The sequence below is a fragment of the Cheilinus undulatus genome, linkage group 4 (genome assembly GCF_018320785.1).
Source record: "Cheilinus undulatus linkage group 4, ASM1832078v1, whole genome shotgun sequence".
NCBI classification, from domain to species: Eukaryota; Metazoa; Chordata; class Actinopteri; order Labriformes; family Labridae; genus Cheilinus; species Cheilinus undulatus.
Window position 1 is genome coordinate 45297189 of NC_054868.1, and position 27031 is coordinate 45324219.

Below are 27031 nucleotides of genomic sequence, written 5' to 3' on the forward strand. Positions count from 1 at the left end.
TGGGGTTTGTATATATTTGATAGTTGGGAAAGACTGTATGAAGTTTTAGCTCTCAGACTTCAGAGAAAAGGACCAAAGCACTACTGAGTCTCTGCTCCAAAACCACATGTACATCTATGCCAGTGACTGTAACAATGTTCCTCAGATCTTTAAACAAACACGTTGGCTTAGTCACAACTCTGTTTTCTCTGAGCTGAATATCTCAGTCTGATTTCGGACTGTGGCTCAGCGATGTGGATGCTGGTGCAGTAAATCAGCACACTGGGATGCCTTTGTTCACAATGAGCTGTAATCTTTTACTCGCAGGTTTTGTCATTATTCTGACATGACACGCTGGATTCAAACTATGGGGCCACAATCTGTATCTGACGCGACAATCCCCCTATGTGGGCCTGGTATGGCTGAGCTCAGCAGAAAGAGAAGCTTGATGTATGACTGTTAACCAAACACAATGAAAGAAGGAGCTGATATCACAGGACTATACAGCAGCAAAAACCTTTTTCATAACTAAATTATGGGCAAAAAACTGTTCCTGTGAAAGCCAGTGAATACACCCTGGTGCTAATCATTTCCCCTGGGGCTCCTTTATTAGATATGTATGCATGAGTATAAAAACACTTTGAATTAAACTGTTCACCAAAGGGCATATGTTAAATAGGATCATTGAGCATCTGCTGTTGCATAACTGCACAGAGAATCTCTGATAATAATTCATTTAAGGCCCACATTATTTGAAAACAATATAGACGAAGAAAAGGGAATTTTATATGAGTTTCTTTGAGAATGCGATAGCTTCAATGTGCTAACGTTTCCTCCTGCCTAAATGACAAATTTTGAAGAACTGAAATAAACAGCGATGATTTAGCTGAACACATTAATTATACAGGTTTGTTGTTGTTGTGTAAATTTGTTCCATTGTGAGCAGCATCAATGAAGTAATTGCAGCCACGCTAAAGTAAAAAGTAAAAATTCATGTGGCGGAAAATACCCTAAAGATCAAAGCCCACAAAACTAATGAACAAATAAAAGTGCTGCAGCCGTCCCTCCATTAGTTTGTGTTCAGGAGGGAGAATAAAGGTAGAAAAACTCCAGAACAAATTACTCTCTGCCTGTTTTGGCAGCTTCCTCTTTCCAGCAGCAACAAGATGCAATAATGAGCACTTACAGACAGCCTCTGCATTTTACCTTCAGTGATGGGACCACTGAACACAGATACTGCTGCTTTTTAGCTGGAGCCAGTGCTGTGCCTCTTGGGGCTGGGGTTCTGTTTGATGCAATATCTTTTTTTTGTTTGTTTTCACATGTTTGTAATCATGCAAGCTGTCGGCAAACAGAATTATCCTCTCAGGTATAATATATCTCAACTTGAAGTCAATGAGCTTGACAAGTTTACAGTACCCAGTCTTGAGGCTGACTAGCGCATCCACCACGCCGGTTTGATGGTATTTGGTCATGTACTGATGCATATCCGGATAGTTCTTCCTGATGTTGCGCTCGGTGCTGCCATTAGGAACCGTCCCGAAGCGAAACGGAGGGGAGTAGGAGTATGGACTTTGAAACTGCAGAAGGAACAAGATGAAGAGCAAAACAGAGACGGATTGTTAAAAGAGAGCAGTGACAGGAGGAGACGGGAACACTGAAAAATTAAAAGAAATAAAGCACAAAGAGGCTAAAAGGCAAAGAGCTGGACTGAATGACAGCTAGACAGGACAAGGTAAGCGAAAAACCAGGGGAAGAAAGAGAGTCTGTGTAAAACAGGGAGTAAAAGTGTGAGACGCACAGAGGTAAGGAGAGAGGAGAGTGACAAGAAGAGACAGAGGAGAAAGGAGGAGGGAGAGACAGTGGAGTGGACTCATCAGTCATCATCATTGTGTGTCCAATGTAGCGTAAGACTGGCTGGGGTTCTGCTGACACTGCCAGCCTCTGCAAACTCCACACACAGACACACAAACCCAGGCATCTTTGATCTATGCAGCCTGTGTGTTTGCATGTGTGTGCGTGTGCCCCTGGGTCTGCTGCGCTGGCAGTGTTAGCTTGGTGACAGCTACGGCCAGAGGGGTTGAACTGTTGAAGCCCAAGGGCACTCCCCGGAGAGTCCTGTCTGGCCGCAGGGCCGGCATCCATTACAAGAGCAACCCTGACTGTGAATGCATTTAGTTTCTTCTGAGTGTATCTCTGTGTGTCCATCTGCTGTTAACCCACCTTCTTGTCCGAGAGTCCGGTGACTTGGTCCACGAACTCTTCTTGGATCATGAAGGCAGCCAGGTTGGCAGTGTAGGAAGCCAGGAAGATGACAGCAAAGAAGGCCCACACTGATACGATGAACTTGCTGGTGGTGCCCTTTGGGTTCTGCACCGGCACAGAGTTGTTGAACACCAGACCCCACAGCAGCCATATGGCCTTACCGATGGTGAAAGAGGGACCATGTGGGTCTGCGAGGGAGAGAAGCAGGGGAGCAGATGGAGAAATTAAAAAAGAGAAAATTAAAAAAAGATTGTGCAGAAGAACCAAGAAACCCTAGAGCGTCTGTAGGAATGTGAAATTTTAAACCCACATTTTCAGTCGATATAATGAGTCTGATTCTAGGGTACTGGATAAAACTGTCAGCTATGTGATAAGTCAATTCAGTACAGTACTACATATTTAAGTCATTTTTTCTGGGTGAATTATAGGCTTACTGTTGCATATGTGCTGTTCCTAATTTTAGAAGGACTATTTTTCAAACCAATTACTACAAAACATCCAGAAAAAAAGCTTCAGTTTGAGGGTACAAACATTCCTTCAGGGGGTGACACTGTGAATATAATCAAATGAGATGCTTTTATTGTCAGTCATTTTTATTTACGCATACAGCAAACACTCCATGACAGTCGTAGACAACAGATATCTGCTTGTGTCACAAGTAATCAATAACTTTGTCAATCAGTAAATGAAAACAACAAAAGTTCCACTGACCAATTAAAGCAACCTACACATAATTGCAGTGACCCATAATAGAGAGATATTTTTCACGCTAACATCCTAAACATAATTTGTGTTTCCAGCATCAAGCAGTTCTCTAAATTGAAGCAAATCAACACTGATTCCAAACAGAAATCAATAAGGTTTGCTTCCTGACTTCTGAGCAGCTACAGTGTATGCCATGTCACGTTTCACAGCAGTGGTGGGCAAGAGGAGGCCAATGGGCTGCATGCAGTTCTCCTTCTCACTCAGTGTGGCCAAAAAGACAATTTCAAGAAATAATAAAAATGAAGAAAATACAACAATATCTGCCATTTAAAAATGAAAAAATAGAAACATTTCTGTAGCTGTCTTTGATTATGGTTATGTGTGAAGTTCAGAGATATAATTGGTGGTAATTATTGCTGTAAAAATATTCTACATGCATCACTTGTATAAAAAATAGATCTGTAAGTGAAATACACTAATATAAAAAAACAAGTATTGTTTTGCTTGCATTGATAGTATTTTAAATTGGCTTAAATTATGTATTTATCTGACAATAGCACTATTCACATTGGATTAGCATTACCTGTGGACCTCTGATAATTGACAAATTACCCCCTGATGTCAGTGTTTGCTACAATGCATTTGCACGGGATAAGTGAAGTCTGCAGCATACCCGAATTTCGTGACATTTCTAAAGGAAAGCATGGAGCTGCAGTGATGAAAACAGTGAATTGTTACTTCTATAGTTCATACAAAAATGCATTGTTAGGCAAATCTTGATCTGCAGGTGATGTTGTCTTCATGTATCCTACACTCGGTTAACCAGACCTCACAATAGACACCAGGTGCTTAAGTGATTTTTTCCTGTACATACTGAACATGTTTTAGCTATATAAAAAGCTGTCCATGACCAATAAACTAGTGAAAAATCTCCCCTAGCTCTTCCATTACACATCACAGACATGGTACCTGAGTGAATCTGCAACTGATCAGACAAAGAAGAAGAGGAAAAAAGAAAGTCAAGCATTCCTCCTGTTCATATGAGAGAGAAAGATGATTTGTCTTTAACTATGAACCAATTTCCTGATGTATTCAACATTTTTATGCAGGTGATGCTGCCGATGTTACTCTGCACTCTATTAATTTGGGATCGTCACGCACCAACAACAACCTTCCCTGTGCAGATCAGCTGTTGTAGTCTAATCACTGAATGTTAAGCAACACATTTCAAATCAAATGTGTTGTGTATGAAATGTACAGCTAAATAATACTAACATAGGATCAGGCACCTTTTAAGAGAAGAGGCAGAGCAGAAGCACTGTGTATATTAAGAGAGCAGCTGTGCGATTACGTACACTTGGACAGTAGAATTTAAATAAATAGTTGAAGTAAAATAAAGTCACTTTTGAACATGAGCTGGAATTAACTGAAAGAAAAGCACTATTAACAGCATATGTATGTCAAAACTTTGTTCACCATGTCCTGTGAGGCCTCTATTATGCTTTCTGATCAGAAGAAGGAGTGGAAAAACCCACATTAAAAAACATGATTACCACCCTAAATTATAAAGATGCTGATGTGCACAGAATTAGTTTTACCTGTGGACCTACAGTATGTATGCGCTGAAATATGGTCGATAATTTGCTCTGGAATTTTTACTCCCTATTACAGACATGGTTGATTCGCATGAGATTACAAACACAGACATCCAGGGTGATTATTCCAAATCACCGAAGGTCCCCTGGGTAAAACTAATCCCAAGCAAAGAGAGCTAGTTACTTACATTTGAATTTTAAAAATATATATATAATGGGATGATAAATTGTGATAAAAGCTACACAGTTATTCTTTTCATTTAGTTTCAATTAATTATAACTGTCAAATTGAGAATATGACACATTTTGTGTCAGTTTGACTCTCTGGAGTGAGAATAAAAGTCATGTGGCCCTCTCAGAAACCAAAGCTGCCTGTCCTGGTCTACAGTCACACTCTGGCTGGAGACTGCCACTGCATATCAAGGATATTTCTCACCAAAGTCCCACTCATAGATGAAGTAAACTCCAGAGCCATCACTTATCAACAATGCATAGAAATTTCCACAAGTCTGCACACCCAGGAAGATTTGCATTCAGCAACCCTTAAATCAAACCATATGTGGTGACAACACATCCTTGTAAAGACCATGCAAGTTGTTTTTACTTCCCAGAAATCACAGTAAAGAGAGCAAAGAAAAGGAGCTTAAAAACAACTGAAAATGAAGAAGGATGAGGTTGATAAAAACAGAAGAAAAACTTAGTATCAATAACTCTCGCAGTAAGTGAACCAAATGAATTGTTTGTTCGCTTAGTGGGGGGTTGATAACAAAAGAGAACATGCTGCTCCAGAGAAGGTGACAAATGCAGTAAATTCTGTTGGGTCAGAGAAGAAAACACTTTCAGAAATCAAGAAGAAGAAGTTTGATAAAAAGCTCATTGCAAAAGAACACAGAAAAAAAACAAACACATCATGGCAAACTGGTAGGAAGTATCTGCAACTGAAGGATAACAGAATACCACATACTTTTCACCAGTGGACGCTGCAATTTCAGCATCATCAGCTCCCTGGGGGATTAATGATCGAGCAGTGACAATCCCAACAGAACGAGCTGAGCCAAACACATCAGTGCATCCTGTTAAAACGTGCTCCCTGAAGAGCGCATGGTTCGGCAAACCTTTCAATACAGCCAGATGAGCATAGGCAGTACATTTCAAATACCTGACAAAGCTTTATTTCAAAAACTCTGACACCAATTAGGCAATGAGTCTGTGTCAAACTTGACAAACTTAATGAGTGCTTTAAATTGAGGAAAGCCAACTTGTATTGATGTTGTGACACTCGTAATGCTTTCTATTTGTGGTTTCAGAATTCTGTTACTAGATTGTGTGCACAAGCATGGCTGGAGCTGTGCATGTAAGATAAAAAAAATACTGTAAATGTGCAAAATACTACATTTCATGTAAGAAGTTTCGTGTGCACTCATTCAGCACACTTTTTGTGCAAATGCACAGTTGATGAATGAGGGTCCTGATCTTATCTTAACATTATTCAGAACAACTACATGAAAGGAAAATCTTCCAAACCAGCTTGAGAGAAAATTAAAAAAAAAGCAATAAGAGACATTAAAAAGACTTTACTCTGCCAGCACTCTCCTGCAAGGTCTGCAAAGTCTCGCTGATTGGATGTGTAAATGGAGTAGTTCATTGTCCAGAGGACTGGGATTGTAGTTGCTGTTGTAATTTTTGATTTGATTACATGTACTTCTTGAAATCAAATCAGAATCTGTAAAAATGGGGTGCTGGTTGAACTCAGCTGGTTTGGCAGGCACTCCATTACAGAGTCCACTAATCAGTAACCGTTTCGTGCATGTATTTTTAGCACTCTTTTTCCACATTTCCTGTATCTCTTCAGCCATCCAAAAGGGCAAAAACAAATAGAAATTCAGTCATCATTATGAGGTTGTCATCCTCTTTCCTTAATTGCAGCACCATGGCACACCTCCTCCCCTTTACCACTAATGAAGTATTCAAAGTAATGAGGTCTCGCCTGACATGGACAGTCTCTCTGCTCAATGCTACATGCACAGTAGGACCAATGTTGGGAATGTCCTGTAACTCCTCTTCTATTTGCATTAACTAGTAGTGTCTTATTTGCTTTATGTAATAGCCAAAGGATGCAGGGTTTTTGACATAGATTCAGAAGACACTAAAACTAGCACAGTAACATCCCGGAAGAAAGAAAGTCACACACAGAAAGGACGCAAAGGTTGATGGTCATTTTGGTTCAGTTCTTCTGTCTTGGAAATATGGACATCAATGAGCTCCTTTAGCTAAAGAACATGAACACAGTGGTGAGCTTTAGTCCATATCCAGGAAGGAGAACTCTGTCCATTGCTGTTGATTAACATAATACCACTAAAGTAGCTTCCAGGGAACCTATCATTGAAAACACCAAAGATCCTTAATGATGTGACCTGACATGACAGATAGATTATTTCATATATTTGATTTGATGACACCTCCAGTGTTTACTCATTTTAAACCTTTAAGACGGTGTTTCCTCGGTGCGTACTGGGTACATAAATTTTCCTGTTCTACTAGTGTCCTTTATCAATGATGCATTTTGCCAATACTGTGTACGGATTGCGGGGTGGGTGAGTTAGAAGATTGGGCGAAGTGGGTTTGGATCATTCTTCCTTTAATCTTGTTTTAATTTATCTGTTTGTAAAGCACTTTATGCTACATTGTCTTGTATGAAAAGTGCTATATAAATATTGTTTGACTGATTGTTTGATTTATATAGACCTTTCCAAAAATTCTGGGAAAGTGATTGGAAGAATAATCCATCCATCACATTCAATATGGGCCAATCAGACAAGAAACAAGATGAGGTAGTGAGATCTGGTAGTAACCTGAGCCTGACAGACAGGCGCTGCCGTGCTTTATCAACAGTGGAGCTTGCTGGTGGAAAACTCATGCCAAAGCCAGTCTGGAGAAGTGCAAAAACATCTGCTCTGCCAAGAGAAGCTGTCATTGTGGCTCTTTCCTCTGGCCCAGTTCTTACTATTAAAGCGCTCTACTACAGCTACATCAGAGCTAATCTCTACACCAGCAGAAACCATCATATATACCGGCTTACAGTACAACCAAACTCCGGCCATAACTATCACAAACGCCTTCAGAGTTGTCATAGGTGTCTTGGTGGCCTCTCACACTAGTCTCCTTCTTGCATGATCCCTCAGTTTGGAGGACGCCTGATCTAGGCAGATTTACACATGTGCCATAGTCCTTCCATTTCTTGATGATGGATTTAATTGAACTAAGGGGATCATCATCAGTGCCTTGAAAATTTTTCTGTAACCATCCCCTGAAACATACTTTTCAATAACCTTTTCTTTGAGTTGCTTGGAGTGTTCTTTTGTCTTTGTGGTGTAATGGGAGCCAAGAGTACTGATAAACCGGTGACTGGACCTTCCAGACACAGGCGTCTTTATAGCACAATGACTCGAGGCACATTCAATGCACTAAGATGATCTTCATTTCACTAATTGTGAGACTACTAGCATCAACAGTCTGGACCTCTGATGAATTAGCTTTAAAGGGGGTTAAAATATTTATGCAATCACTTATCTTACATTATATATTTTTATTTAGTTGACATGACTTTGTAGAAATATGTTTACACTTTAACATTAAAGAGTTTTTTTTGTCTTTTTTGGCAAAAAAGCCAAATTATATTGACTAAGTTGATTTATAACATTAATAATGCTCCCCTTTTCATGTTCAGTAAAGAGATCTGTGTGAACTTCTGGTCCTACTCTTGGCAAGAAAACAAAAAGGTTCCTTTCATAAAATCCTAAAGATTTGTTTGTTTAGTACACATCAGTAAGATTTATTTAACCATGTCCAGGTGAGCTTGTACAAAAAATAATGAAAGAGCATCCTGCCCTTGCAACACCTAGAATTCCTCTTAAAATGTAAATTTGTTTGATCAGAACATTTTCCCTCATTTCACTGCCAGCAGGGCAGCTCCAGATTCCTGTTTCTGATGATGCCTCAGATTAAAGTATTGGATAAGTGTAACTCTGGGATAAAAATGTTAGGGCTGAACTGTCTGTAGTCAGAGCATTAATAGGTCACTTCTTTTGCTCCAGGGGGAAGCTTGGATTTTCTGCTTCTTGCTCTGGGGAGAAACGATTGGTGTGATATTCCTGATTGTCTGGGTGCGTGTGAACCTACCTTTGCCTTGGGCCAAGTTGCGGTTGAAGCCCAGTGGACTTACAAACTCAAAGAGGAAGACCGCGATGGCTGTGACGATGAGCAGCATCACAAACATCATCACCCAAACTGATGCACTGAAGGGCTCTAAAAAAGGAAGGAGGAGAGAGAGAGTTAAAGAGAAATCGAGCACATGAGAAAGAGCCAGACACCGAGGAGGAGCAGGAGATGCATGAAAAGTGAGGGATGGAAAGGAGGAGGAGACAGACTCAATAAAAGACAAAAGAGACGAGGGGGAGATAAAGTGGAGGAAAAGATGATAGACAGAGAAAGATGGGGGAGACAGACAGAGGAGGGAGGGAGGAGAGGGAGAGTTAGTCACAGAGAGTTTGACGGAGTACATTTCCATATTTCTCATTATTCCCTTGGATGAGAGAGGGAGACGGAGAGGCCTGGAGCGGGGGGAGATGGAGGAAGAAGGGGGGAGAGAGAGAGAGAGAGAGAGAGAGAGAGAGGGGAGGAGAGAGGAATCAAACTCCAAGTGATCTGATGTGCCCTGCTGTGGGCATGTGTATGGGATTTTTCATGTGTGAGCCTGCATGTGTTTGGTGTGTAACGGGGCAGGAGTTCAGAGAGCGGGATGAGAGCCAGAGACACCAAACCTAGACAAATCACATGTGTGTCTATGTTTGTGCGTGTGTGTGGACTATATGTGTAAGTATGTGACTGCCAGGGTTAGCCAACCCTGAGAGATTGTGCACTGAGGTGCCACTAATATGAGTGCGAGAGATACTGAACCGTCACTGATACCCTGGCCCAGGCTCAACACATACACGCTCTCACACTCACATTAATACAATACTCTTTTATATAAACACAGACACACGAAACAGCCGCCTCTTATTAAAGATCACACATTCACATGTTTTCCTGAGAGGAGTGCAGCTTAATTGGCAAATGGATTCAAGTACCTTGGTGTCACTCGAGACTCTTCTCTCATATTCAAAAACACATTAAAAAGATTTCTAAACAATCAAATTTAATATATCTAACTTCAGACAGATCAGGGCGTCGCTGACAGGAAATGCTGCCAGAATGTTTCTGCATGCTTTGAATTTTTCCCACACTGAATTCTGTTTGACTAACCAGTCACCTACTGGCATCACCACACTCAAACCAGTAGAGTCACTATAGACAGGTTATATAGAGAGTATGATGTGACGTCACAGAGTTCATACTGGGGACAGGAATCAGTACGGCGTAAGCGACAAAAAGCTTAATTTCAGCTGCAAAATAACAACTTTTTAATAACTACATCCTGATGCCGTTCACTGTTGTTGGCACATATTCTCAGCTGATTTAATACGTTTATAGAAATGTTTTGAGCCATAGCGGTGAGTTAATAAAGCCATAAGATAAATCTGGGCTGTCACAAGCATTCAGTTAGTGATGAATATAAGCTAAACTCCACTCCATTCTCCTTCCTCTTACAGGTGACATATTATGCAAAAATCACCTTTCAGGCTTTTCTAACAAAAGTATGTGCCCCTGGCCTGTCCACAATCCCCTCAAGTACCAGAAAAATCCCCAGTGGTGGCGGTGAACGCAATCAAAATGATAGCAGTTCATATAGGATTATATGAAAGTTGAGAGCTGTACTATGTGAAATGGCCACATTAAAAACAAAATGAAGGTGTACCTACTGTTAGATTTGAACCACATAAGGTAAGACAGCCAGGCTATGCTGATCTTGTTTTGAAATACACCCTGAATCTTTGCAAACATATTTAACAACCACAGAGTGATACTTTTACAGATTAGTTATAGCAGAAAGGTGTAAAAGAATCACTAAAACGAAGAGAAACAGCTGATCTTAAGCCTTGAATTGCCTAAACTTTGACATTAATTCAGTTTCACATCCATCACTGATGCCCTGAGCTGATGTATGCCTTCAGGCTCTACTCTGTGAGCTTAAAATCAGGTCCATGAAATGTCAGCAAACGTGATTAAAGGCCGGCTCGGACTATACAATGTTTTTAGTCTTTCATGGCGGTACCATGTCAGATTATGCCATGAAAATCTTGTCCCATCTTGGCCAACAGCCTGGCCACACTACAAGTGTGATCCCAGCCGCTCATCGTATGCTGACTTCACCACTGTCTCTGAGACACAGGTCGAAAAAGTGGGAACTTATTCAATGTCACTGTGGTAAATAAGAACACAAAGATAAGAAGCAAATGCTCTCCTATTGGTAGGTATCAGGATTCACACTGTTGATGTCGGGTCAGGCATGTCAAACTAGATGACGATGCAGGAAAAAATCTGACATGCTAGTCTTGTTAAATCATGGAGATGGGCCGTCTTTGACACGTTGCTGATTATGCCACACTACAAGAGCGTTTGTCGTTCTTGATGCTTATAATCTGGCCCGGCGTTTGGGGATGTGCCCTGATGTTGCAGTGGGGCCAAAATCTGGCTGAATTTATGTGGCCTGAGCGGGCCTTTAAACCACATATCAATGTCAACAATCCACTGTGTCATACGGAAACGGTATGGATCTCAGTCAAGCCCAAATGTTTACAGTTTAAATGGATATTAGTGTGTTATTCTTCAGTTTTCATCTGTACCCAGTGAGCAGACAGTCACATTTCAGAATGTTTCACCACTCAGCCTGACTGAGCAGTCATGTCACGTGCTAAAAGTGACATCAGTGTGTGCCCTCTACACAGAAAGTCTGATATTAAATTTAATATTTTTAACCCCTTTGTCAAGACCCTCTCCATATATCTCACTGCATCTTTAACTTCTAACCTGTTACATGAGTGCCACAGTTATGTGCATGTTTTGTGCAGATTGTAAGATATAAATGTGAGTACATAGTCCCGATAATGAAGATAGTATTTGTTACTGTAGTTTGCAAATAAAGCTTTCTTTGTTTCTCATTCACAAAAGTCCGATAAAATGTTAACAAGTATCAGCCACAGTTCCAACACCTTCCCCTCCAACTACTTCTCAGAAAACTTGCATTTAACAGACATCTAGTGCGCACGTCATTTTATCAGTTAGCTTTCTAGACAGGGGCATGACGGAGCTTTAAGGATGCACCCACAGCGCAGTGAAACCAGACTGATGTCAAATCTTCTATCAGAATCTCACTTCTGTTTAAAGTCAAATGTAAAAACAAAAGTAGCAACACTATCCTACAAACTCTTTAACTGTTATAAAAATTGAAAATCAAAGACCTTGTGTTCTTCTGTTGAAGACTTTTTAATACTTTTAGAAATCTGAATTATTGCTAAATTGATCTACAAACTTTTAGTATTATTTAAGACCCTGCAGACACTTTGGTTTAAGAAGACCATTAAAAATTTCTCCATTGAAAACTATTCTCATATCTTGTTGCTGTATACTTGAGAATTTTTTTTTGAAGTTCTGACAATTTCAAAATGTTGAATATACCTGCTCTGGACACAGTATCTGTATACAACTGCAGAAGAGACTGCGAGGTGCTGCTCTTTGGACAGTCTGCGCTGTCAGTCAGGGAACAGTAACATCTAGAACGTTACGCTGCCTGCCATTTGGGAATGCCCTACATATATCAACTTCAAAACCAATCTTAAGATCCATCTCAAACCAAATCAAATCTGTATCCACTGCTGCTGCAGCAGCGTGTGCATACACATACATATGTATGTTCATGCTGTACTAGTCTGCCTTCCACTGCACTTTCCAATTACATTGTTAAGTTATTGTGCAGCAGATGCATATGCACTGTACCAGCCTGTTTTTTTTTGTACTGGACCTGTTTTGTGTATCAAAAGGAAAAACTCAAGCAGTTTTGTGAAGACATTTATGAAAAGAGTGATAGAAACCCAATTTTTTTAAAGAAGGAGATGAAACATGCAATGAAACTTGGATCCAATACGATCCTTAAACTTAACAGCAGTCAATGCATGAAAACACCATTGTCAACAAGGATGAAGAAAGCTCGACAAAGCCAGTCCAAATCCAAGGCCATGTTGATTGTTTTCTTTGACATTAAGGGTTTAGCTCTGGAGGAGTGGGTCAATATTACAAACAATATTACAAACAGTTTTTAGAAAAACTGCAAGAAAAAGTCAGAAGACAGAGACCATGATTGTGGAAAAATGGTTTCGTTCTTTCATCAAGACAACCCGCCAGCTCACACTGCGTTCTTGGTAAAGCAGTTTTTGGCCCACAAACAAATCACAGCGCTTGATCTTCCTCCCTATTCACCTTACCCAGCACCATGTGACATTCCTTTTTCCTATGATTGAATCTGTGCTCAAAGTTTTGAGTCTGTGTCCGAGATTAAGATAAGAACCACAGACATTCTGAGAACTGTCCGGAGAGGACCTACTGCACTGCTTTGATCAGTGCAAGACCTGAACGCAGCGATGTGTCGATGCAGAAGGGGTGAAATGTTGATGTTCAATAAAATTGTATTACAGCATCAGTCTTGTTTTATAATAGCTATAATGTGTAAGCAGTTTTGTGAAGTTTGCAGGTTTACATTTGTCTTTTATACTTCTGTTCATTAACATGCTCTGTCCCTTTTAAATGAACTAATATTATTAGCATTCATACGGCCAAAGCACATCCACTCTTCACACATCTCTGACTTAATACACAAACGTTCTAGTACATTCCTGCTGTATCACACGCACACTTTTTTACTTACACGCATACTGACACATGGCTTGATACTCTGGGACCAACACACGCATGGTCCAATACACCCCCTCGCTCCCTGTCTCGCTCCAATGACAATACAATACATTAGGCGAGCACAGAGGAACGCTTCAGTTTCTAGTCATCTGAACAACTGGAGGAGAGGAGGAGGAGAGAGAAGGTATCAAGAATGCTTTGTCTGAGCTGAGTTTTCAAAAAAAAAAAAAAAAAAAAAAAAAACGCTGGCACACTCCACTTCCTCTGCTCTGCTAGAAATATTTATGTGCTCAGGGTGTTGAGGCCCAGATAAAGTCAGGGTACAAGTGGAAGTTGGCCAGCATATACTGTCTGAATAAAATATTCCATTTTATGCGTGGGGTTTTGCCAACATGTAAGCCCCTCCCTCTTTTTCTCCTAGTAGTCAGCTCACCGGGGATAGACAGAGGGAAAAAAAAAACAATAGAGAGAAAGAAAGTGATTTTGATTTCAGGAGACAAAAGGAGATAGATGTACCAAGGAAGGCTGAGGGAGAGACGGTTCCGTTGCTGCGTGACACCATGACGCTGATGCCAGTCTCCACAAAGGGCACGGAGAAGTCAATAACCTCTGACCGCTCCTCATTGATGGTCAGCGAACCGACGGCCATCACCGCCTTCTTATACACCACCTGGTCGACACAGAGAACAATGGCATCAGTGAATGCGTGACTAAAAAACCTGCATGGACAGAGATAAATATAGTGAGCTTTGCAAATGTTGGGACATCAGACAATTCTCCTTTGATTTTTCCCTTCTTTTATTGTTGATGTAAAATATCACAGCGACTGAGGGTATAAGCGCAGAATGTCATCCATAGTTGGGGGCATTTTCAGCCATACCACATGAGAAATAAAAATACAGCTGTCTTTTTCACAGTGCCATCGCTCCTTTCTGTCTGAATGTCTCCTGACGGTCTAAGATTTTTGCTCATACAGATGTCGTTTTTAGTGAGCAGTAAAATTTTATGCTTTTTCACATTTAATTGTATAAACTGAGGTCTTTAGCTTCCAGCCCCAAGGAAACATTACCACCATCCATGGATCATATTGTCAGGTTTCATTATCAGACATTTTATGTTGCAGTTTTTGACCTTTAAGAGCTTTAATGTGACAGCACTTAGCTTTCATTTAATCTGAGAATAAATAAATCATCTCCAGGATCGAAATACCTCCTAAATGTCGAGGGCTGTAATCTTTATCTTCAATCAGTGTTTACTTGAAGTTTAAAGCACCGATAAGAGACAATATTGGCCACATAAAATGCAGGAATATAGGAAAAGACTGCGGCTTAATGATGGCAGACTAGCTGCATTTGAAATCATCAACCTTAACTACTTCTAAAAATAACAGCTGACACAAAAACAAACCTTTAACAACATCAGAATAGATTACGTCTCAGATTTTTTGTCTAGTGTCAGCATGCGAGCATGTTGAAAGATGCATGAATCATTTTAAAGTAGCAGCTTCCAGTCCTGTGTCTTAGACTTTTGCTGGTGTTATGACACAGACCCCTCTGTTTAAAATTGGATCACAGATTGCAGCTTTAAAGGAGAAGTCTGGCTATAATCCATCATTTTCTTAAAGTCAACAAATCCCATGAAAAGACCAAAGCCAACAATGAAGTGATTCTCCAATTTAGTATTGTGTCAGTACCCAAAGCCTGTTATAGCTCATTCATCTGTGCCACAAACCGTCATTGTTGTATATAAAAGATTAAAAACACATCAGAGAGACACTTCTCGAGTAGGAACAAATAGGCTTAGGGCTGAGTGCCAAAGACAGGGCAGGGAATTTTATATTTGTAGAGAACATAAAAAATCTAGAATGACACCAGGATTACCTTCTCCCATATTATAAAACTTAAATCATTTCTCATAGTCTAGAGTGGAAGGACAAATTTATTTATACTCTTAAAACAACATGCATTATGCAAGTGAATAATGTATAAGACAGCATTTTTATTTTTAGTCTGGCACATTACAGTTTTACATAATACACTGGACAACTCTGACATTCAGTCAAGAATGAACACTCATTTCTCACCTGCTGAGGGCAGAAAAAGTTCAAATACAACTCTTACTATGTCTTTTAAATATGAAGCTACAACCAGCGCCATGCAGGATTCTTTGTTTTATTTCTTACTATGTCTGTAAAAAACCCTGCAATTTTACTTATGTTGTCAGGAAAACAAGGAGAACAAAAAAGTACTCATGTCTTTTCACCTATGTTGTTACCCAGTGTCATTACAATAAAGAGGGGAGAGCAGGGTTCCCACACACTTTTAAAGTCCCTGTTAAGTTAAAAAAAAAAATCTGTATTTTAGGTTTGTTGTATGACAGGCCAAATTTCACCAGGCCAAATTTCAGTCATGAAAAACATCTCTAAGTGTATAAAATTAAGCTTCAAAATCATTAAAAATGAGGCAGTAAAATCAGAGATATACATAAATTCTGATCAGAACGTAGCTGCCTGGCTCTGTGCCAGAGCAGAGAGACAGAAGTTGAGGATTAAATTTACTGTTTTCTGGTACAAATCTCTCTGTTACAACACTTTTAATGACTAATAGGCCACTGTGGGTGATAGATTTGGGAAATTAACCTCACAATGAAAAAAACACAGCATGTAGCTGGCTGTTAACTTTCAATGAAGGTAGTGACATCAGCTAACAATCTTGTTCCAACATATGTAATGTATTAAGACGCAAACATTGGATTTCTCTTTACAGGGGCCTAAATTCAAGATTTTTTAAGACCTGAATTAACATAAATACACCACTTTTTGCACACTGATCTGTCCAAAATGAGAAGCATGAGATTTTTGGTACATGGGACCAGGACAGAATTTTCTGATTTATTAAACTGTTTGTGAAATGTCAAATTGCATAGGGCAAAATAAAATTTGTTGGATAATAACGCCCACATTTTTTATTATTTCTGGCACATTAAATGCCTCTATCCTATCAACACACACAGTATAATGATTTCTATTCTAACATATTTTTGGTGCTGATCAGGTGTACTGAGCAGATTCTAAAAAGTTCAATCATTAAAAATCAGATAAATACCTTTTGTCAGGGACAACCAGTTAAAATAAAGGTGGGATACAAGAATTTTTAAGTGGACAGCCTGGTAGTCAAGATGTTGGGGAACCAGACTGGAGTTTCACAACAGTTTATAAATTCACAGTGTGTCAGACAAAATCAGAGAGGGGGTTGGGATCCTCCTCCAAGAAATTTAGAACATCCAACGCTGAATTTCCTTCATTTATGCAGCAATTTGTGGGGGAAATGATAATAAACATATAAGGTTGGCTATAAAACAAAGATTGGATTAGGACATGTCTTACTCAAAGTGCCAGCCAAAATTTAAGACCTCTCACCAGTAAAAATCCGACTTTTTGTTGCCTTAAATTTCAAATAAGTAATTTAAGACTATTTTAACTTTTCAAGGATCTGCAGGAACCCTGGGAGATATATTTCATTTTTCTAGATTTAGCCCTGTGCAGAGAAAACTAGCCAACAGGTAGCTCTGAATTTAGCTTAAAAGTGTGCAGAGCTAACCAGCCAGCAATTATTCAACTAATGATCAACTTCAACATTAGTGGAAACAGGCTCACTATGATTTTAAAACAATAACTGCAGTCTGAGTATTCCAGCAGCCCAGTCAGTCAGTGTAGTTGATGCTGTGAATGCTAAAATTTGATCCGCAACAGGCACTAGCAGAGCAGTAAGGGGCACTAAAAAGCAGAAACATCAAATAGAGCCAGCCCTAAGAAGTGACTGTTGTGTAAGCACCACATAACAGGTGGTGGGCCAATTATTGCACAACTAGACTGCACCAAGCTAGCTGTTTCTCCCTGTTTTGAGCCCGTAAGCCAAACCAGGCAAAGCTTACCAGGCTCTGGCTGTAGCACACTTAGGTAAGATATAAGGTTTATGCATGTCTAATTTAATTCTTCAGGTGCTATATTTATGGTGCATCTGCTGGTCTTTTGTCACCGACACTGACAATAAGATAATCCCAAAGTTGCAGGGACTGTTTATTTTGGTTTGTTTTGATTTCTCTAATAAGGCTTGGTAGGCTGTGAAATAGAAATGCCCTTCTGGGACAAATAAAGTTGTCTGGGTCTGAATCTAGCAGTAACAATCTTCTCATAACTCTGCAGAAAAATGCTTGTAATTACTAGGGGTGTAACAGTTCACAGATGCCACAGTTCGGTTCCTAACGCTGTTTTGGGGTCACGGTTTGGTACAGGTTCAGTTCATGAAAAAAAAAGAACTTTAAGTCCCGGATTTATAATTCTAGATTTCCTTCTCTCATTATTATTATTTTGTTTTTTACTAACATTAGTGCAGCTTATGGACTTCTTTGTTCTATCTTGTGTTATCCAGAACTAACTGTGATAGTTGGTACAGCCTGTTAAATATTCGACACGAGACAAAAAAGAGGAAAGCAAAACAGAAATGACCAGCCTAATATCTCCTGACTTTAAAGAATAACAATAAAATGCAAATTTAGAGCAATGTATTATATACATGATTTATGAAAGTTGCTGTGACAATGTTGTTGGTGAAAAGCCGGTGCAGTGGTTACCCGTGTAATATCCTGACCCATGTTTGTTGGTGAAGGACCACAGACTGGCTCATGTAAACACAGGATGGGACGTTGCAACACAGTAGTCATGTTTACATGGACACTTTAATTCTTATCTGATTGAAATCAACCCGATTAAATGTTTTGGGTCAAGCGTTTACATTGTGAGTGATCTATCCGATCAGGTGTTTATATGTGCCTGTTTTTAATCAGAATAGCAGCCACCGCGTCAACGGTCACCACTAGCAACCATAAATCATGTGACACACAGGTCACATGATTTATGGTTGCTATTGGTTTCCAGTGGTATATAGTCCCGCTGCTCCGTTATTTCTCCGTTCCCCATTGAGGCCGACATCCCCTAAATCTTGGCTTCTCCACTGCCGCCGTTTGAGTCTAGTGCCCCATTTCTGCTGGCGAGAACGGCTCCCGACAATACGTCACCATGCAGTTACGTCAGGACGAAGAGCATGCGCAGAAAGACCGTGTCAGATCAATTGAGTGAAGGTGTTTACATGAAAAAATTTTCCCTCTGATCAAGTCGTAAAAAGGTGTAGACCACCCCTCTGCAGCTGATTAGATTTTTAATCAGATGGGGCTTGATTGGGTTGATTTAGGTGTTTACATGCAGCATTTCTAAACAGGTTGAGGGTTTCACCTGATTAGAAGTGTCCATGTAAACGCAGCTAGTCTGAGCAGAGCGCTTAAACCCACACTTGCCGCAGATGTTTTCTATTTCTACAGGTCTGCGCATTGTCCGTAAAATGTATCAGCGGTAATTTCTTTGCCCCGCTCTGCTTTCACATACAAAAGGGTTTTTAAGAAAGAGGATGAGGAGAGGGAGAAGGAGCTGGCAGGCCTCTCTTCTCTGCTTCTCTTGCAGTGGGAGCTAACCTTTCTTCTTCCTGTGTTTTGTTTTGCTTCTTCCTCTTCTTCATTGGTTGTTTGAAAACAGTAAGCAAACTCTTACGAACATTACTGTCCCCTGCATTGGTGGGTAAATCCATCCATCCACTGATACATTTTTCTCCGCTTATCTGGGGCCGGGTTGTGGTGGCAGCTGTCTAAGCAAGTCCACCCAGACATCCCTCTCCCCGGCAACATTTTCACACTGTTCTTGGGGGATGTCTAAGAGTTCCCTAGCCATATGAGATAAATAATCCGTCCACGGAGCCCTGGGTCTACCCCGGGGTCTCCTTCCAGTTAGATGCGCCCGGAAGACCTCCACAAAGGGTGATTGAGACATTCTGATCAGTAACTCTCTTAAAAACCCTTATTTTAACCTCCGTCTGAAATGCTTCGTTTTCGCTGCTGTCTCTGTGCCACAATAACTTTGCAAAATTTTGCTAAGTGCTGAGCTCATGGTGGACTCATGTTGGGCCAGCCTTATAAATAATATAAAAAGAGTACGGTCTAGACCTGTTTTATTTGGAAAGTATCTGAAGAGTATCTATTGCTAAGTATCTATTCAAATGAAAACTGATTGTTTGATAATCATCGAGCATTTCCTGTCATCTCCAGCTAACGCCAACTTCCTTAAACAGAAATGGTTTGGGAATGTGGGTGTAATATCTTGCTATAAATGCTTTCAATGCTGTAAATCTAAGTGTGAATATGCAAGTCCAAAAAACAAAAAACAAAAAACAAAATAACTACAGAATCATAAAACACCTGTCCATGTAAATTTGAGTACTCTCATGTCTTATTCAAAGTGCCATGATAAATTTAGGATCTATATAGGTTAAAACAAAACATTAAGTGATTATTTATGCCCTTAAATTAAAAAAACAGTGTAATTTAGACTTCAGACTTTTAAGGATCAATGAGAACCCTGAAACTGAAAGGTAATGCAGTAAGATAAAAACATCTAAGTACCTCTCCAACCATGCCGTTCCACACATTGTTGATCTTCTTTCCATGTTTTCCATTTGTGACCAGGTAGAGATCATAGGTGAACTTGACATTTCTGGCTATCTTCTTCAGGATGTCAATGCAGAAGCCCTTGCAGCACTGTTTTATGTAGGAGCCTCCTGATGTGCTGTTACTGCAACACACAAACATATGCACAAAATAATTAGGTCATAATTTCTCATATCAGAGGACATTTCCCAGTTTAAGAGGCGAGCATGTGAAATCTGAGTGTAACTGCACTGTTTGTTCCTGCTCACTCCACATCTGCTGGTTCCATCACACAGTAAAACTAGAATTATGACAGTGCAGAGTAACCGTAAATACAGCTGAAGGGCACAGAGAGCTTGTACGCTGTGTCTATGTGAGTATATGCGAGTATGTGTGTGTGCCTTTCCCTCAGTGCCAGAAAACTCAAGGGTACTGAGCAGATGCTGCCGGGCTTTAAATAGAGCTGGGCTCTGCAGAACAACCAACCCACATGATTAAAATATCAGCTGTCCTTCCCCTCATCTCTCTCCTCATTCTTTTTACGCTTTCCTTTTCCTCCCCCCTTCACAGTGTTTCTTTGATTCTGTCCATAAGGAGGTATCTCTCTTAAACTCGCAGCATACCTACACACATGCAGCACTGCAGCCGTGCAGACATGATGCACAGAATGGAAAAGGATGTTTAAGTAAACTTTCCTGACAGCCATCCCCTGAGGACCTCGGAGCAGTGAACTAAACTGAATTGTCGGATCAAATGATTCTCATGATCTATTAAACCCTACCAGCATTTTCAGAAGTATTTTCATAAAAAGTTTATTCCGTTTCCATGTCAGCCATCTTCTGATATAGCATGTATGGATTGGAACAGTAATTCTGTGACCTTTTCACTTAACATTTCAGCTGGCTCCAATTCAAGGGAAAGTTCATAAAGAACTAAGGGATTTGCACACAGGGAACACGGGAGCGACTGTCAAAGGAACAAACCATCAAAGGATTAAAAGATCTTTTTACAGTTAACTGTATCTGCAGCACAGCAGAATGTGGGCGCATTTGATAATATGTATGTGCGAGAGAAAGAGAGCATGGTATACATACATACATATGTGAGAGTCTGTGTATGTACAGTAAGTGCCCCAGGTGTTTTAATGCACACGTACTGTATGCATTAGCTCTTCCCAGCTGAGCCCTCTCTTTGTCCTTATGTCACTATGTAAACACTCACTCGCATAATCACACATAATTGCACGAATACTCACACCCACAACAACAGATACACACAGTACATCTGTCTGGTACATGTCTTACATTCGCACAAATAAAATATGGAAGTAGTGACAGAGTGATCGCAGCGCGTATGGATGATTGGATGTATGTATCCACATGTATGAACGCATGGATGGATGGACGCACAAACAGTAAATGTAACGTAAACAAAGGCCAAGGAGAGACCGGTCATCTGGGCATGTGACCACTCACCATCCTACAGCGATCACCACACAATTTATCAAAGGTTGAGAAAACAGGTCATAAGTTTAACTGGTAGGACCTGGTAAGGACCTTGGTAAGGACTGAGGGAGAGCAATGAATCAGCAACAACCTGATCATTTAATGAATTGTTCTGAATAATGCCTGATTCAACAATGAATCAGCCATTTAGTGGCACAACTAGTAATGACTCATGAAATAATAATTACTTAATTATTAGTCACTCTATTTGTGCACCCATGGCTAAAGCGACACATCATACTGAGTCGTTTAAAAGGGAAAAGCGTGGATACCACAGAAAGTGTGAGATGGTAAAACGAGGCTCAGTAATCAGGATTAGGTTATTCTACAGGAAAAAGGAGTTACTTTTTTAACTTTCAAGGTTGATTTAAAGCCTCGGGAAATTTAGCATGCATAGTAATGAGGCCTGTCAAACCTTTGAAAATTTTGCATTTAAAACCACTTTTGTTTCATTTTGGATTTTAGCTGAGCTTTGTGCAGACTGAAGATTATGATTTGACCCTCACCACTGAAGAAAGACCTTGTTATGGATCCAAAAAGGAAAATAAGGGGGCGGTAACCCTTGTAAAAGAGATCTCGATCTCAACAGGTTTTCATCTGGTTAAGTAATGGGTTATATAAAAAATAAATTTGTGATAGCATGAGGTGCAGATGACTTTTGATTTGTCCACTGAGCTGTCTGTGAGTTTTTCAAACTGAAATGAGACATTAAGGAGCAGCAGTGTAGTTATTTTACATCACTGTGGCTGCAGGGAGACGTTGCAGTTGCTTAACCAAAGTGTGCTTAAAGGGCCAATACAGCATGCAAGTAATGCATTCACACAAACAACCCAAGAACTGTTTAAAATTTATGGGCTATTGTTAAAGCAATGAAGAAGAAGAACCAAAGGACCCACTGCAGCAGCAAAGAACAGTAGGCTACGTGACAGTTTTTCTCTGAATGTGATCGTTAAAACACCTCCCAGACTAGCGCTGTCGTACAGGACAAGAAGTGACACAGCTTATCAAAAGTTAAATAACTTTAGAACCATAAATTGTTGCCTCTTACTTGTTTTTCCTCTTGAATAAATCCGTTGTGCTTTCCCATTGATGCCTTTGATGCCATTTCAGTGTGCCTGGAACATGTGTGACTTTTGGGGACTTTAATGGTTAAATCCAAACCAGTAAACCCGATATTGAATGTCTTTTTATACATTTTAATCAAATTACAATCATTTATTACTGCAAGTTCAAATGCTAAATCAAATGCTAACCGCCATATTGTTTACCATTTGTGAGGGTTTGTCAGCCAATAGCAGACTGTTCCGTAATCATGAGATGCTGCCCAGATAGGGCATAAAGGAGAGCAATAGAGAGAGCCTGTAAGGCAGCCAACTGTATTATTCTTATTTTAATATTTAGGAGAGAAACTCAATATTCAGCAGGAAAAAAACTTTAGGGTCGTAGAGATGCTGTACATTATGTTTCTATTAGTTAGGCAAGCTCTGAGTCAAATATAGGTCCAAAATAATTTGTTAGTCTGCACAGTCAGTCCAGAAAGTTTACATTGGTATCAGATCAGTACTCAGTATCAGCTGATACCCAACACCCTGGCATCGGAATCATATCTGGAAGGAAAAAAGGGTATTGAAAAATCCCTGGATTTTAGTTGATAATATTATTAAAGAAGCAATGCGATACAGGAATTAAATTTGGTATGTTTTGGCATCCACTGAAGGTCTCTGAGTGTAACTGCACTGTCATGAAATGTTTTTAACACTTCAGGTGTTGCCATGATGTCTACAGTGTATGGCTAACTGGCTACACTGCAGGTCATACATCATATATGAGTCAAGCTAGGTTCCCAACTTATAAAACAAAGTTACAGATCGACAAAGGAAGAGAAAACTTTCTTCAACTTTCTGCAAAAGTTGCTAAACATGAGGCAACAGTGACAAAGATACAGCCAAATGTTTTTCTCCCAATCTGTTATAATTAGTATCTGCAATGAACACTGTCACTGGATTGTTGTTTTAGTCCAGCTTCAGTTTCTATCAACAGTTAGTTCTAACCAAGTAATTTAACTAGACAGGTCACTAACTAAAGTGGAAGTAGAAGTACTGGTGTTTTCCTTTGGCTAAATTTGCATTTTAGTCTATAAACAGTATGCACATAAAAATAAAAATAGCATAATAGAAAAAGGAAACTTAGCACAAATGGCAGAGACTCTGTCAAATGAGGTGAGTCACCTCGAGGGCACTCAGAGGAAACTTTCAGAGACCAGACTGAATGGGGCCTTCTTTGTATACACAGGCAGTTATCTTAGAGCATACAAAAGCTTTGATGTCTTTGCAGGCTGTCCATGCAAATGCCTCTTAGCTTAGTTTTTTCATTAAATATCAAAATTTGGTCATCAGACTGAGTCAGGAGGCATTTGCAGCACTCTCTGTTCTCAACATCTCATTCAGCGGAAAGTCACCAGTAAACTTGGTGTCATTTTGAACCGTAACACCAGTAATCACGAGTTCTAGTATTAGCCCATTCAGCGTTTGGATTGCAAATAAGACACTGCATTGAGCCATGCTGGTTTACTTTTCATAAATTCGTTTGCAGGTATGACATTACGAGCTTTCTTAGCTTTCCTTTTACAAAATGCTCAATACGAAGAAGACCGCAGGGAACATGTGGACAAGAGTGTTTGTTAAACAGTGGCAACCAGTCAGTTATATGTCTTTTTTGCCATCCAGACTGGGGCGGGATGGATGCAAGAAGTCTATGGTGTCAGTGAAACTTTCATGATATGTATTACTCTATTTCAGCCAGGTACCCTTAATTATTAAATTAATTTAGCATGACAGCAGACAGTGTTTGACAGTGTTATTTATCAAGCTGATACCTTAGAATGGTAAAACATATACCAGTCTTTTACTTGTGTTATGGTAAATGGATAAGACAAAGCTAGACAAAACAAAGTAGCAAGAGTGTTTAAATGTTTGAGTTTGGCTCAGCATCAGCAGGGTTGCCAGGTCCACAGTTTTCCCGAGGAATACTTTTTACGTACTGTCAGGAGTAGATTTTTTTGTCCGTTGGTAGAGCGGACCTATTTTTGATGTCTTGTGTATGTGTATTTGATATCCAAAGCAGAATAAACTACTTTATTTACCCCCAAATACAACTAAATCAACCAGCAGTGAAGCAGGAAAACACAGAACATGGCACACAACCAAAGATCCACTGTGCCACACATAGAAGCGGCACACCTGAACGCACACAAGCAATATATGTGGTGAGGCAGAGGTTTTACTTATGTTAAATTTCAGCGTTGAGTTTGGTTTTGGGCTAGTTTTTAATCGACCATTGGGCTAGATTTGTCACCCAGACCTGGCAACCCTGAGCATCAGTTAGGCTGTGCAGCTAGTTGAATTGGTGGAGTAAAAAGTTCTTGATTTTTACTTTTTCAGGTTTTCTTTTGTGCTGTTTTTGTAGGACTGTTATCTCAAAGTAACATCACATTCAAGGCTGTGATGTACTGAATATTAGTTCTGCTGTGATTATTAGAGGCCTACTGTTTGATACTTGCATAGCAGGGCTGATAACCCATGTCCTCTTGTGATATTGCTTACTATAATATTTTCTTATAATTAGCTACTTGTCATCCTTTACTATCTTTTGGTAACTACTTATATGAATTAAGGGCTTTTTAAGAGCATCATTATTGTTAAAGAGCTCAATTGTTGATTAATTGATTCGATTATTAAAGTAAATATATTACTGACTATTCTAAATATCTGTTAAATGTTCCTGTAATTAGTTTTAGGCTGAATTGACGATTCCAGCCTCCTAAACATAAGGATGTTCTGCTGTTCCTTGTTAATTATAAATTCAGAGTCTTTTGGTTTTTGAGTCTGTTGGACGAAAGAAGCAATTTGAGGAAGAATGCATCTGACACAAAGGGCTATGGCTGACTGTTTTTGTTTAAAAAAAAGATAATAACATCCTCAAAAAGAGTAATTACATTTGAGTTTTTCCACTTCCCATGAGGCTGGCATTGACTAGCTCATCCAATCTTATCCTAACCTAATTACAGTCTGAAGGAAATTTAAATAGTTCCTATTATGTGGCAGAAATGTTGACATCCATTGAGAATAATGCTGCCAGTCGTGAGTGGAATACTTCAGAGAAAACAGATTTCTGTTGTGCATTTTGACTCCATTGTAGAGAAGTGATCAATCAGAATGCAGGTTCAGTACTGGCTGAGCCTTACACAAAAACCTGAAGCTATAATAATTAAAGTTTGTGTACTCTGAGCTGACTGTAAACAGATGAGCTGAAAAGTAAAAATGACTTTGCAGTATAAAAAAAAGCTGCCTGTCGTCATGCAGTCTCTCATTGAGGTGTCCATATCCAGCGGATAATTGGAGTAAAACCAAAGATGCCAAAGAATGTGAGACAAGTTTCAGTGGGAAAAGTTTTACTCTCTGTGACTATTTGAGGAGTATCTCTGAAATGTTTACACACAAGGCCTTCAACACACTTCAGCTACTATGAAAACACCTTTTAAGCATTTCTCAAAGGAGAGAGTCATATTGTTTGACGTGTGGCGGTAGAAGAAGGAGGCTTCAAAGCTTGAGTCTGGGCTAATTATTCAAAGGAGACATGTCGTATATGGAATCACTGATGTTTTGACAGAACTTATAATTAGGAGGATTAGGAAGGTAATGCCTGCATGAATGAATGAATAGCTCATTTGTGGATTAATCAGTGCTTCATATGTATGAAATTTACTTTGATTGTGAGGCAAATTTCAATGCCTTTGAACCATTATAATTCTTATGGAAGGATGATTTAAAACATTCAGCCCACTGCTGTTGTTGCAGCAGGGAAAGTGATATATATGCAGTCAGGTGGTGAGTGGTGAGGTGGGAAACAACTGCATTGATAAAAAAAAAAATCCCATTTAATGAGGAAGCACAACAAAGTCTATATGAAGTGGAAAACAGTTTGATTTCATTTGCTGATAAAGTTATCATGAGCCACTTAGTGGGCTGATAACAAAAAACAAAATATTCCTGTGATCCTGAAACATGCCAGATCAAGACGCTCTAAAATTAATCATAGAGAAATTCAAGTAAACAGATCAAAGGGATGTTCCTCTGAAGCAGGTGCAGGGAGAGGATATGAGAAATGGGATACTCATTGAGGGAAAAGAGGCATTTTTTAGAATGGGAGATATGGAGTAATGCTGCTGTCCCGCCTGGAGTGGGAAGGACATTTCACTATTGAGGAGCAGCAGAAAGAAGAGTCAAGGCCAGGTGAAACGATGATGTAGCTGCCGCAGGGAGCGGAGAGCTTAGCGGCTGGTTGTAGTAAAGCACAGAGCACACAGGCTTGTGAGTACAGGTAGACCGTAGCCTGCAGATACGAGCATGTGACTCCCAGAGGAGTCTTCACTGCCAGGACCAGAATTTAGAATTTGATGTGAACAGCCACCGGCAGCCAGTCGGGAGGAAGGAGGAGAGTTGTGGTGGGGTGAAAAAGGCGAACCTGTGGAGGTTGGAGACAGGGCAGACCAGAGCGTTCTGGACATTTTGTAGCTGCTGAACAGAATAGTTTACGAGCCATGCC

At 39.9% G+C, this 27031-nt stretch overlaps 1 protein-coding gene across 1 annotated transcript in view; it reads right to left on the reverse strand.

Moving 5' to 3' along the window:
* grin2ab (glutamate receptor, ionotropic, N-methyl D-aspartate 2A, b) overlaps positions 1-27031 on the reverse strand; it is a 227224-nt gene that overhangs the window by 26886 nt on the left and 173307 nt on the right. The window contains exons 11-15 of the mRNA XM_041785148.1: positions 19899-20067; positions 13908-14061; positions 8724-8849; positions 2203-2432; positions 1399-1559 (exon numbers count right to left, since the gene is read on the reverse strand). Of these exons, the coding sequence (XP_041641082.1) occupies positions 1399-1559; positions 2203-2432; positions 8724-8849; positions 13908-14061; positions 19899-20067 (840 nt within the window). The remainder of the gene's footprint in view (positions 1-1398; positions 1560-2202; positions 2433-8723; positions 8850-13907; positions 14062-19898; positions 20068-27031) is intronic.